The sequence below is a fragment of the Odocoileus virginianus genome, chromosome 5, assembly GCF_023699985.2.
Source record: "Odocoileus virginianus isolate 20LAN1187 ecotype Illinois chromosome 5, Ovbor_1.2, whole genome shotgun sequence".
NCBI classification, from domain to species: Eukaryota; Metazoa; Chordata; class Mammalia; order Artiodactyla; family Cervidae; genus Odocoileus; species Odocoileus virginianus.
In genome coordinates this window covers 75663879-75678693 of record NC_069678.1, presented here as the reverse complement: position 1 = coordinate 75678693, position 14815 = coordinate 75663879, and the positions used below count along the sequence as shown (strand labels likewise).

General features: G+C 34.4%; 1 protein-coding gene across 6 annotated transcripts in view; it reads right to left on the bottom strand.

Moving 5' to 3' along the window:
* The window catches only part of EPS15 (epidermal growth factor receptor pathway substrate 15), a 141191-nt gene that overhangs the window by 76249 nt on the left and 50127 nt on the right, over window positions 1-14815 (bottom strand). For 4 of the 6 annotated variants that reach the window (XM_070468162.1, XM_070468161.1, XM_020907255.2 and 1 more), the window contains exons 9-12: window positions 8996-9085; window positions 7886-8031; window positions 6037-6193; window positions 1777-1862 (exon numbers count right to left, since the gene is read on the bottom strand). In XM_070468162.1, coding sequence (XP_070324263.1) covers window positions 1777-1862; window positions 6037-6193; window positions 7886-8031; window positions 8996-9085 — 479 coding nt within the window. Of the gene's footprint in view, window positions 1-1776; window positions 1863-6036; window positions 6194-7885; window positions 8032-8884; window positions 9086-14815 lie in introns of all 6 variants that reach the window. The other 2 variants (XM_070468159.1, XM_020907253.2) reach the window with 1 other exon arrangement.

Below are 14815 nucleotides of genomic sequence, written 5' to 3'. Positions count from 1 at the left end.
GAGGAAAGATCTTTCCCAAGTTCTTGCCATATAGCCTGGCTGCATCATTTAATTCCCTTATGTCTCAGTAGCATCAAGATAAAAGTATCAGCCATTATCTGCTTTAAAGTGTTGTGAAGGTTGAAAAAAAAGTTTGTGTAAGTAAAATGATATTTAAATCCAACGCCCTATAGATGGAAAAGTGGTCTCACTTCTTAAAAAATTATAATTTTATTTATTTATTATTTTGGGCTATGATGGATCTTTTGTTGTTGCGCGGGCTTTTCTTTAGTTGAGGCAAGCAGGAGGCAGTCTCTAGTTGCAGTGCATGGGATTCTCATTTAGGTGATGTCTCTTGCTGTCGGGCAAAAGTTCTAGAGTAAGGGGGGCTTCAGGAGTTGCAGCCCATGGGCTCAGTAGTTGTAGCTCCCAGGGTGTAAAGCACAGGCTCTAAAGTTGTGGCACATGGGTTTTGTTGCTTTGCGGCATGTGGGGGTCTTTCCAGATCAGGGATTGATCCCATGTTTCCTGCATTAGCACGCAGATTTTTTACCAAGGAGCCACCAGGGAAGCACTCACTTTTTAAAAAGAAATTTTAGGAAGTCATTTTTACAATATGCGTTACTATAAAAGTTTCTAGGGACAAGGAGCTTAGGAAATATCAAAGAGTACCTGCTATATTTAGACTCAAATCTAATTGCATTCAAGTCCATCTCTACACAGTACATGTGTATAAGAAAGAAAATTCAACTCCAAATCAAGTAGTCTTGAAACCAGGTATTAATTCTACCACCTTTTTTTTTTTTAATTCTACCGCTTATAGGTTTGTATGACTTTCAGTAAAATAACCTAAGCATCTAAACTCTGTACCTGTAAAACAGAACAGTAATATCTATCTCAAGTTACAAAGTTTCTGTGAGGACCAAATGGGGCAACAGTTACAAAAGCTCTTGGCATGATGTCTACATATAAAATTCCTTCAATAAAATATATTAAATAATGTTTTCCTAATGTGTTATTCAAATACCTAAAGTTTGAGGGAAAATTATTTTGGGGAAACGGAGGGACAAAGTTAGGAGGTTGAGATTAACATATACACACTACTATACTTAAAATATAAAAACAACAAGGACCTATTGTATAGCATAGGAAACTATACTCAATATTTTGTAATAACCTATAAGGGAAAAGAATTTGAAAAAGAACAAGTGTATGCATGTGTATATGTATGTGTGTGTATATATAAAAGGAATATATATATACATATATATATATAAAAGGAAAGACAGTGAAAGTGAAGTTGCTCAGTAGTGTCCGATTCTGCAACCCCAGGGACTACAGCCTTCCAGGCTCCTCCATCCATGGGATTTTCCAGGCAAGAGTACTGGAGTGGGTTGCCATTTCCTTCTCCATAAAAAAGAAATATATATACATATATATAAGGAATCATTTTGCTATACACCTCAAACTAACACAACATTGTAAATCAACCACCATACTTCCAAAAAAACCCAAATTTTTAGGATATACTTATTTCACTGTCCATAATCAAATAGTACCTTACAGTTGATGGAAGGCCATTATTTATTTGGAAGTGACTTTCTTTATTCAGTGCTACACAAGAAAATAGTACATCTTGCAATTAAAGGCTGCCTTAGATTTAATAAGGTACACTGATTCCCATTTTAAGAACTATAGTACTTAACCAAATAAACTAGTATTTACTAAGATTTACATTAGAAACAGAAAAGAGTGTGTGTGTACTTATATAGTCAGGTATAATTTTACTTTACATACCTCTGTAGGTCAACTATTTCATTGTTAAGGGTATCTAGCTCCTTAATAGCAGAGAAATCTGCAACAGGACTTGATCCTATGATGTTCTAAAAACAAAGAGTTCACAATTACAACATTATTACTATAAAATTGCATGTGGAAAAACATTAAAAATCTTTAAAAGTACTATATGGATATATGTTTTATGGTATTAACTAACACTTTTAATTCACTTAAGAAAACTATCATTATCTAGCATAATACATACAGAGCTATATACTAAGACATATTCCCTTAAACTCTCTAAAAGCTGTTGTTCTATAATATAAACCACCACTTGAGATCTCAATGTCTTCATCACTTGATCTTAGCCTGTCTAGAACACTGCAATAAAGAAGGTAACAGATTTATAAACTAATTCCTCCACTGAAGCATAAATTTCTTGGGGAGATGAATGGTGATTTATTTGTATTTGTATCAAATAAATGATGGTTGATTTTATTTAATTAAACAAATATTTACTTTCATTAAATAGTTTCAGTGTCTCCTCTATTTAAACTAAAGCCAACCACCCAGCATATTTCACAGTAAATATTAATATCACCATACATGAAACTATCTTCATATGATATCATTTACATAAGATTTTCTTTTGATAATGAAGATATCAGAATTAGTCTCTGAATGGTATTTGTATTTAGAAAACCCAGCTGATTCATTCTGGGTACTGCTATTTTACTAGCTGCATGATTTCACTGTGAAACAGGGAAATAATCTCTTGCCTGCCCACTTCAAAAATTAAATATTGCATATGAAGTCACTCTACAAACTTTATGATATTTTATAAATACAAGCTATTATAATTAACTTCCTCAACAGAAAATGCTCTTTAAATTTCTCTCTTTAGAGAGAAAGCCTTGCAATGACTTGCTTCCACTCTGGCTGAATTTCCTTTGTGAACCATTTTTGTCACCTTACATAACCGGCTGAAGTCAGGGCAAAAAGATAATCGTTCCTTCAAACACTTGGTCTACACCCTGTGCTACAAGCAGATTGACAAATAACGGGATGATCACCATTAGGAAATGTTAAAACAGATTTAAACAGGTAAAACTAAGATATATAGAGGACCTCATTAGCAGAACATAAAATTTACTATTATACTTATGTTGCTATGAATGTAATGTTACGTCACCAACTTGCACAATAGAAGAAGAAATCTGGAAAGTTCACAATATCCTATCTGCTCATAATCATAAAGGTTTACAAATAACTTAAGTACTAACCTGAAAACTGTAGAGCTGTAGGTAAGGCAGGTATTATTATAAATCTCATTTTAGAATTAAGGAAACATACTAAAGGACTTGCTTAAAGTTGAACCCAGCTAATAGGCAATATTGTCAGGAGACTTCTAATTAAATTCAAATGCTATTTCACATTATGCCCCTCAGCACCTGCAAACTAAGACCATTTAAATAAAACTATTACCCTAAAAGCCAACTCAATGAACAGATACATCCATAAAATGTGGCAAATAATCATTTCTATACTTCTTTACGCTACACTGCATAACAGTCCTCATGTGCTTTGTTTTGATTATCAACACCAAAATTAGGATCAATTAGGATTCAATTAATGCTAGTCTCAATTTTATATTAATTACAGATCTATACCAAATATACCTCTTACAATGTTCTACTACGTGTTTCACTAATACACAGACCCTTATCATTCCATATTAAATTAGAAATTTTAAAGTGAGTTTCCAAATGTGACAAGTATTTACCAGAATTTTAACTTATGAGCTAAGCCTGGCCAGACAATTTGAAAGGTGAAGAAAATGAAAAATAAGCACTTAGTCTCACTTTCATCACCAAGAGTAACTTATACATCACCTAAAAGCTACTGAGAACTTTGCTATCAGAGGTGCAAGCAAACCAAGAAACTCATGACTCCCACACCTCTTCTTGTCACTCTAACTCAAAAAAAGTGACTCACATTTGACAGTCTTTCACTATTAAAAATATCATCAAATAAGAGTGAGATAAATAAGTTTAACGTCAAGCAAGTTATAAAGTAATACCACAGATGACTCCAGAATGAAGATTACTTTACTTAGTTGGTACAGATCAGTGTGCTTGTGTGCCTCAATTACTGACACAAAAATTAAACTCCCATTCCAGAGCAATAAAATGACATTCAATCAGGAAGCATGGAAAGGTACAGCTAACAGCATATAAGGCACAGGAAGAAAAATGTACTTTTTTATGTTCCCTAGTCACAGAATACTTTCTCTCACCCTGTTTTGTGCATTACAGAAAAGTTCCACTTTGGTAATTCTAAGTGGATCAGAAAGCCTAAGGAAGGCAAGTTAAAACACACACAAGGACCAAGTGATAGACAGGTGACAAAAGCATGCTGTTTAGGTATTTTCTCTGCATCAACTTAGCTGCATAAAAAAACCTCTAATTTCAAAATGTATCTTGTAAACCAAAAACTGTAATGCTAAAAAAGGCATAAAGTAAAGCTCTAACCTTGAGAGAGTAGAGTTAAGAAACTGACAGTACAAGAAAGGCGAAAAGCAGAGTGCTGCAGAATGGAAAAAATAGTCCAAACTAGAAAAAACACAGAAAGGAAAGCAACGTTCAAAAAAGGATTAGTCAAAGCTGCAAAAATGCAGTTCTAAAAAAATTATATTATAAAGAGAAAATAGATTATTTGAACGACAAAACAAATGCAAATTTTAATTTTTAGGTTAAAATTATTGGTTATAGGTAAGACAACAGTGATAAAATCCCATTTTAATGAATACTGATATCTCACATAGAAGTACCTATGCTCTAGTGAATGGACTTTACTAAATCTACTAAACTGAAAATTCTGTACAGCAGACACAACTCAAAGTGTCTACTAATTAGAGCCTTTGATGAACAAACATAATTTGCTTCAGAAAGTTCTGCTGTATGTGTTTTTTTGTGTTGGTGGGAGATTCAGTGGATATAAAATGAAGGGGCAAGGCAAAAAAACAGTCTCTATAGGTGAAAGAAGATGAAACAACACAACATTCCATAACTGAGGTACAGTTATAGCAGGGGGCATAAATACAAGTTTGTAATCTTTATCTTTCCAGGTGGCACATCACTTTTAGCCTTCTCTACAACTTAGGGAATCCATGTCCTACATGAAAGTAAATCTCAAAAATTCACAAAATGCTCCTCCCCAAACACTGACAAGGCAGATTATCAAATAGTTACTTTACTTGAAAATAAGAATAAAAATTCTTACACATAACTTCTATACTTAGTGGCTACAAATTTCTGTTTAGTTGAGTTAGAGAAAATAATCCAATTTTGACTTAAACTTAATTTGTTAAAATGGGATTTTTTAACCTATGCAACCAAATTAATGTAAAACCAAAATAGTCTACTGACATTTTAAAGAGAACTCGCCTCATATCAAATATGTGACAACTCCTTATATATATAACTTTAAATAAGAATCACCACAGTCATGGTTACTTTGTAGGTCACAAGAAATTTAAAGATACAAGTACATAGTTTTAAGGCAAATAGACACTAGAGTAGGCAGGATCTTTTAAAGCTCTATTACAAGGCCAAGGTATTATAAACCACAATATTAGGAAGTGTGTCTAGATGAGAAAAGAAAAATCAAGATACAATATTACTAAAACATGTAGTTTTGAAAATCCCCACTGTTGGCCAGAACCAAAAGTACCTAAAACCTGTTTCTAACTGTTCAGACATGAAATGTGGTTGTATGTTCAGGAATAGAGGTCATCCATATGGCAAAAGCCACACAGGTTTTTCCTCAAAAAGTTTTTCTTTTCTTTTTATGTAAAATCAACAAGTAATCATAATCTCTTAGGTTTTGTTTTCAACTTTGTATTGCTTTCTCCAAGTGTGAATTATCAAATGAAACATAATAATTTAATTCTTATAGATTTCATTTAAAATCAACACTATTAATAAAAATTAATTCACAAATCCACGAGGGAAAAAACAAGATCAAACTTTTCCAATTTTCAGACTGGAAAACATGGTTTGCAATACGTGTAATAATGGCAGGAAAAATGAGCTATAGCCCAAGGGTATCATACAAGGCATTGAACATATTTATAGGTACAAATTAAACTACAAACAGTATACTGCTCTGTTTCTAGCCAGATACATTTTCTCCACTATTCCATACAAACTGAGTTTGTCATCTGACACAGCATTTGCTTCTTTCTATTAACTGTATTAAGGTTTTACGTTGTCTTACCTTTTGTAAAGTGGCCCTATCTGATGGTGGGATCATCTCAGGAGTGAGAATGTGAGGAGGATCAATGCCCTTTATTAACTTCTGATTGATTAAGTGAAAAGCCAAGGCAAATTGATCTTTTGAAAGCTTCCCACAGTTCTTTGTGTCACATAATGCCCTGTGCAAATAAACAAAATGAACAGTATATAAATGCCACAACTAACATTCTAAAAATCCAGGGGAAAATTAATATGACTATGTAGCTCTAAAATAATCATCATTTGAATTAAAAAAGAAAGTCACACCAACTCATGGCTGGCCCAAAACTCACCAACATGTTAGAAGAGAGATATTAACTGTTAATAATAATGGTAAGAAAAAGAGAACCATTCACCCTGGTGCTGATCAGGGGGGTCTATAATTCCGGTTTGCTCTGTGTTTTCTTACTGATTTCTAGAATCACTACAGAGTAGAAGTTGTGGTGGGCCAATATTCTCTGCTCCCAACATTTTAAACATTAAAAGATGTCAAATGAAACCTAAAGTTTCGACAAATTTGGTTCGTTCATGGCATTAGAATGATTATAAAACAAGCAAAATACCCCGTGTCAGCTTGTTTCCTGCAACTTTTGAAGTAGGAGGATATAAGGATCCCCAAGTCAAAGAAAAACAACAGCTGCAAATGGAGATCACGTGTGGAAAGAAGGCAGCAATCTGGAAACCTTTACAAAATCACTTGAAGAGAAACAGCAACGTTTTATTCTATTTGCTTTCTCCTTTTTCTATTTTATTAAACTCAGCTTTCTAAAGTTCTGACCTGAAAGATTCACTGAAAACCAATGTGGCCTGACAAAAAGACTACAGACTACGGCGTAGTCAAGAAACCCTGAATTCCACTTTTCTACTATTTCTTCTTGTGACACTGGCTGTATTTTTTAACCTCTCCAAGACTAAGTTTCTTAATCTACAAAGTGGAGATAACATCCATCTTGCAAAGTTACTGTGAGAATTAAAGACAAAATATATAATAAGTTTGGGCATAATGGGAAACCCATGACAGCTGCCATTTATTCAGTATAGTGCCTAGCGTAGGCACTAGAAAGTGGAAGCTACCATTAGTTATATATATTTAATCTTTTCCAGTCTTGAGTTCTTATTCTTTTTAAGGCAGATCTACAGTCCTTTGTTCTTTTCTGTGTTCCTCTTTGCAGCTATGTGGTACCATTTTTGATGTCTGCCCCGTGAAACCTCATTATAACTAACCTCAGTATAATGAGACAGATTAGCAGCAGGCACATTATAAAGCATTTTCATTATATATTACCTCATTTAATGTGAAATTCACTAAAGACGCTAAAGTTTGTCACTTTTAAGGACCAAGTGTGTAGTTCCCATGTAAAAGTATAAGTATACATATACTCTACAGAATTATAAAATAATGCTTTCAAGATTCTGCTTTTTAATACTGTTTAAATTTCGGAATTTTGGATTCTCCTTTAAAAGCTGAAGTTTAATAGCTGATATAAATCAATGCTGGATTTTAACATTCTAATAACTGACACTGTCAACCTAATAAAATTATAGGTAACCTATCCACAAGCTTTTGTCTACTGCTCAGAAGAAATCAAGAGGGAGGGGATATATGTATAATTATGGCTGATTTGCACTGTCCTACGGCAGAAACCAATACAACACTGTAAAGCAATTCTCCAATTAAAAAAATAAATTTATTAATAAAAAAATCATCAGAAAAAAGTTTCACTATAAAGTTCTAAAACAAAAACTGTCCTAGTTACTAATGCCTAAAAATATTACAAAAGTAGAGCTGATACAAAACCATTATTTGTTTTTAAATCAGCTTAAAGTCTTACCAAATATGGGCTAGTAAGGCAGAAGGTAAGCCTGTCTTCAGGAAGATTTCACGGACTTCCAATCCTGAGACAAATCCATCCATATCTTTATCAGTTTTCAAGAAGATTTCATCATATTTAGCTTTTTCTGCAGGGGATACAATCCACTACAGGAAAAAAAAACACATATATATAAATATATTTCTGCCAAAATGAAACAAACTTTCAAGTGTCCCCTTTCAAGTCACGACAGTATGTGTCACAAATTCTCAGCAACTCTATCCCACTAACTACAGCAACAGTATGTCACTTCCATCACACCCCAACTGAAATGCTGTGATGAAGAGAAAATTACAGAAAAAAAATATAGGTTAGCTACAGGGCCTATATTTACAGATGCGCATTTTATTTTTTTTAAATAATGTGTAAATTCAAGCATAGTTAACTCTTGACTTACGAATGACCATATTAATATATGTAACTGGGAGAGTCTGTATAAATAAGACTCAGATAATTCTAAATCTCCATTTTTTTTACAGTTACATTCTGAATTCTTAGCTGTAGCCAAATAGGTACGAATCAGGGGGCTGGTTTGCATATTCTGTCATTATTTTCCTTCACTCAACCTAATAAGAAGCTGGTTACAGGAAAAGGCCTTGGACAACATAAAATTGGATAATTTGACCCCAAAGAATCAAGAGTTAACTTGAGATTAAACAAACAAAACATCTATTAACTATGCCAGGGCAAGCATGCCAGATTAACACAGTGTATCTTCTATCTCCAACTTGAATTCCAGGTAGATCAATGCAAAGCCAACAAAACATCCATACTAAGTAAGGCCATACAGGAGAGGATTATCTGTTTTCTCTAGGACATCACATTAGACAAGTTCAAAAGGAGAGAGCCCTGAAGTTTGATCCCTTTGATTGTTCCTCCTATCTTCACCAAGCCATCAGTTGTTAAATGCCATGCACTTTGTTTTTTTTAAAAAGTCCTTTAACAATGATAAATCTATACCTGTCTTAACGGTGCTTTGGTAGGTAAAATGCCTACTGGTGGGAAGGAGTGGTAAGATTCCTTGGCTGATGCTGAAGAGGGGATCAACCGCATAGGGCCTGATATACTGACCGTTTTCCTCTTAGAAGGTGGCACCAAGGCTGGAGGCAAGGACATTGGCACAGGTTCTTTCTCCAGTGCGCAGTATACCAAAAACATGGCCTTCAAAACAGATGAACCAGAGTCATATATATTAAAATCACTAAACAAAATCCACCTACAAATTAATTTCTATTCAACAAAAAAGCATCTTCAAGCTGCCTCAAATCCTTGATGTAAAGTAATTAGCCTCCAACTAATAAAAATAAATGGAAAAAAAAAAAGAAAGAAATTAAGCTGGGAAGGAAAGAAAGAGAAAAAAAGGGAGAGGTGAAAGGAAGGAGGGATAAAAGGAAATAAATTAAAACTAAGCAACTTTCAGGAAGATATTCTAAGCAGTAAAAACTCAGACACACACCCTTCAACTAAAAGTCTTGTAATGTCAAATGAAAACAACCTGGGGAAAAAAATATTTGCAAAGAAAGAACTAACTTCCCTAATATATAAAGAATTCCTACAAATTAACAGAAAAAAAACATAAAATCCAGTAGGAAAACGGATTAACAGGATTAACAGATACTTTATAGAAAAGTAAATACTACAAATGGCCCATCCTTTAACTTACAAAAATATGCTCACTTTCACTCACAAGAAAACAGAAAGTTAAAACTACATGAAAACACCCTTTCCCATCTATCAGCAAAATCATAACACAATTTTGTTAGCTACAATGGGCAAACAGACACTCTCGTACATGGCTAGTGAAAGCTCACACTAGTACCAAGTCTACTGTAAGGCATTTTGGCAACATCTACCAAAATACTGACTTCCCTTTTGGCTCAGCAATCTGATATCTGGGAATCTATCCTTACATATTCTCTACTTATCTACATAGGAAAGGCTGTATCAAACAGGTTATTAATTAAATAACTGTTTGTATCAGCACTTAAGTGCTCATCAACAGAAGACTGGTTTAAAAGACTGGTATATCCATACAATGAAATACTATCAAACCTTAAAAAAACAAAAAACACCAAACCCCTGGGAAATATTCTGTATCCTAACTGCAGTGGTACCTTCACAAAAAAATATAATTGTCAAAACTCATCAAATTGTGTATTTAAATTGAATGCAATTCATTGTATGTAAAGTAGTCCTCAATAAAGCTGATCAGACAAAAAAATCATGAAGTACTCTGTGTGAAAAGATATCCAAAATACAATGTTAACATGAAAAAAAGTACAGTGTTGAACAGAGGGTATGTACAGTCGTGTATAATCTTTGCAGTAACAGGATAATAGTTACTCAAATTTGTCTCAGTTTGCATTAAGAAATTCTAGGGGGATCAACAAAGGCAGGATAAATAAGAATATATAGAGTAGGTGTAAATGGAACAGTTGAGGGCAAGGATGAGACTGATTTTTTTTCCACTGAATATCCTTTTATATTGAACAGATTTATGAACCATGAGAATATTTTACCTATTAAAAGTTATTTTTAATTATAAAATTAAAAAAAAAACCCACAAACTATTTTCAAAAGCTTGAAACGCCAGAAGCAAAACAATCTGGCTAGCACATACTTCCAACCAAATTCACAATATATATGAATATATTAGCTTGGCACTGAGTTAAAAGAAGTGAATAACATGCACATTAAAGGTCAGCATTCCTCTAGTACAGATGGGAGTCATTTCCTGGAAAAGTGGACACTTGAAGAAAAAAAGCTTATGTCAGCCATCTGCTGCCAATAGACAACACATTTTTTTTAAAGTTAAAAAAAGTATTGCTAAGTTCATGTTGCCTTGAAAATAGTTTTCCTGACAACTAAAGTAAAAAATTTTTTCACCAAATAAAATAGAAAAAGTGAACAGTATGCTGTTATGATTGTTTGATTTCCTATTATATTGTACTTTATTTTAATCAAACTGAAACAAAGACGGCAAGTGAATCAAATGATGTACACTTGTCAAAAACAAAAAACCCACACACACAAAAAAACAAAACCTCCTTCCCCTCAAATCTGGCCAGCAACTAGTTTTTAAACTGAAAAGTTCTAGGTACTAGCAAATGCATTTGCACAGCTAGAGACAGACACTTAACTAAGAAGCATTTCAAACATCTTTTTGATGATTTCTAGGTAAAAGCATCAAAAATAAACCTAAGTTTACTCAGAGATATAGACAACAGGAAAAGAGGGTACTTTGTTTCACTGCTGCAGTCAATTACCACTAGTGGCTCACTTTCTTTGATTTTTTTCATCCTCTATGCTTTTAGGGAGTATTTCTCAAATTTTAGTGGCCACACCTGGAGGGTTTGTTAAAACACAGGTTTTTCAACCCAACCCCAGTGATTCTTATTCAATTAGTCTGAGGTTAACGCCTGAGAATTTGCATTTCTAGTAAGTTAACTGGTGACACTGATGTTTTTTATGGGAGACCATACTTTGAGAATCAGTATTTTAGGAGTTTCCTGAGGAGTTCTGTTTGTTCATTGGTTTACTCAATCAGCTGAACTGCCAACATCTAATAACAGCAATCTAGGATGAAAATATCAGGTGATTTTTAATGTCTTCCAAGTAATACATGCTTCCCTCATCAATTTAGTTCAATAAATCATTTACTGAAAAATTTCTTGCCACAAGACACTGTGCTAGGCATTACAAATACAAAAGTTTAGGGATCTCTCATTTAAACAATCCAACAGAAGAAGGTGCAAACATATGAAAAGTAAATTTCAATGCAATGTGAACAAGTTGAGAAAGATTCTTAATGACTAAGTCCCAAAAACTTCATACAATCCAACAAATAACATGGACAAAAATTTCACCACTTTCAGTCTAGGAACTTATCTAACAGAAAAATTTAAGGCTTTAAGAATGTAAAAATGAATAAATAGATAGGAAAACAGAATATAAGATAAAAGGGTCATGAGTCTCTCTCTCTCCAAGGAGGAGAGAAGGATAAGGGGGAAATTACAGTAGAGAAACTTGGCAAACACAGCCTTAACCAAGTGATGAAAGTAAATGTTACCAGTGATGTTACGTGGACATCATGTACCCCATGCCCCACGTGCCAATAAAAGCGATGAGAGAGGTAGTCTACATCTGTGGTATTCTTTTCAAAAACTCATACCCTCAGGCTAATTATGAGAAAAACAGATTATTTCTAGGTTGGAAGACATTCCACAAGATACCTAGCTAGTATGCTTAGATACTGTTAAAAGTTATAGGAAAAAAGGAAACACTGATAAACTATCAAAGACCAGAGAGACTGAGAAGACATAGCAATTAAATGTAATGTGGCAGCCTAGACGGGATCCAAGGACTGAAAGGAAACACTGGCGAAATGCAAATCAAGTCTAGAGTTCAATTAACAGTAATGTACCAATGCTGGTTTTAGTTTTGATGTAAGTACCATGACAGTGTAATACGTTAATATTATAAGAGAAGTGAGGTGAGGGGCACTGAGGAATTCTCTGTATTTTATCTGCAACTTTTCTATAAATTTAAAGCCATTCTAAAATTTAACAAACATAAAAACAGAATCAAAATCAGCATGATCTAGAAGGCCCAGGTTCAGCTCTGGCTCTGTCACTAACCGATCTGCTTAAAGGAGCTAAATTACAGGATCTTGTTCAACTTTAAAATCTATGATAAAGCATAAGCTCATTTACCAAATATTAAGTTATTAAATTTAAGGGTCTTCACTTTAAATTTAAAAGCCATGGTTTCAGACTCAATAAAACGAAGAAGTATTTCACAGAATAGGACTGCACACTGATAGAACTCATTCCAACAAAGGAAACAATAAACTTTAACATAATTATCAGTCATTTTCCAATATCATAATTTTTTACTTATTTTTGGTTGCGCTGGATCTTTTGCAGCACATGGGCTCAGTAAGTGCAGCATGTGGGCTCTAGGGCACACGGACTTCAGGATTTGTGGCACACAGGCTCAGTGGTTGCAGCTCATAGGTTCTAGAGTGTGGGCTCAGTAGCAAGACCCAGCTGTGGCACCTGGGTTTAGTTACTCTGTGACACGTGGAACCTTCTTGGACAAGGCATCAAACCCGTGTTGTCCCCTATATTGGCAAGCAGGTTCTTATTCTCTGTACCACGAGGGAAGCTCCCACAATTTTATATAATATGGTATTTTGAGTTTTCAAACAGATATCAGAGAGGAAAATTTGACTCTTTCACAAAATGTCCCCTTAAGGCCCTATCAGACATATTCTCATCAGCTAAGTAAGTCAGAAGTAAAACTCAGGAAGATGTACTTCCAATATCCTTATACTCTAGTCATATAATTCATTCATGAGCAAACAGAATACTGATAATAGTCATGGACATTAAAAAAATCTGCATTCAAGGATGTAGAAATTATTTTTTGCCATCTTATTTTTGTGTGTATACATACACACATGACTGCAGTCACCGTCAGCAATTATTCTGCAGCCTGGCACTTCAGCCATGAAATGAAGAGACACTTGCTCCATGGAAGGAAAGCTATGATAAACCTAGACAGTGTATTGAAAGGCAAAGACATCACTTTGCAGACAAAGGTCCATATAGTCAAAGCTGTGGTTTTTCTAGTAGTCAGCTATGGATGTGAGAGTTGGTCCATAAAAATGGCGAGGCACTGAAGAATTGATGCCTTCGAACTGTGGTAATGGAGAAGACTCTTAAGAGTCCCTTGGACTACAAGGAGATCAAACCAGTCAATCCTAAAGGAAATCAAGCCTGAACAGTCATTAGAGGGACTGGTGGGTGCTGAAGTTGAAGTTCCAATACTTTGGCCACCTGATGTGAAGAGTATCCTGCTGCTGGGCAAGATTAAAGGCAAAAGAAGGTAGCGGTAGAGGATGAGATGGCCAGATAGCATCATCAACTCAATGGATATGAATCTGAACAAACTCTGGGAGATAGTGAAGGACAAGGAAGCATGGTGTGCTGTAATTCATGGGGTTGCAAAGGGTCAGACACGATTTAGCAACTTGACAACAACACGTACATACCCATCTCAAAAGTCATTTTATGAACTACAGAAACAACCCCTGAAAGTAGTTTACAAAGTAATTTAAATTGTGGCCAGAACACCCAAGGCAAGCCAAGGCCTAACCTTTACAAATTTAGTTAAAAGAAAAAAAGAAAAACTCCACCAAGATACTCTATATTCTGGGTTTTTAACTAAAGCATTAGATTTTAGAGAATATGAAAAGCATTTACATTCGAAAAGAAATAAGTACTGTTGATTAAAGGTTCACATACAACAGAAGTTATAGAAGTTAGAATATCTCACTATCTTCAACTTTATTTATTCTAATTAAAAAACTAAACCAACCCCAAAATCCCACCTATGCTATAAAAGGAAAGAAAGAATTTGGTTTGGTTAAGAATTTTAAAGATTAAAGTCTTGAACATAAAGACTCAGCTTCAACCAGATTTTGGTTCATTAATGAAATAAGAAGTTATTGTTTTTAAAAATCCATATTGTAATTCAACAAACCAAATTAGAATTTCTTATGAACTTCATTTTTATTTATTCCCATTCAAAAAATAAACACACACTTTGGCTTTGGGACAATTGCCTGCATGTGGTCTGCACCCTTACATCTGAGTAGGGGCCATGCAGACTTTTATCTGGATGTTTTTTTCTTAAATAGCAGCACAAAGCCTTCCTTTTCAGAACACTCTCAGGTGGTTTACTCTCTACTTTCCCAGGGTTTGCCAAAGATAGTTGTATCTAGGTTGCATTAGGAAGACTAGGTAACAGGACTCTCAGGACCTCTTGTGCTCTGTTCCTGCTTCGGCCCCCAGCGAGGAAGAGAAGACAAGATGTTGGAATAGAAGA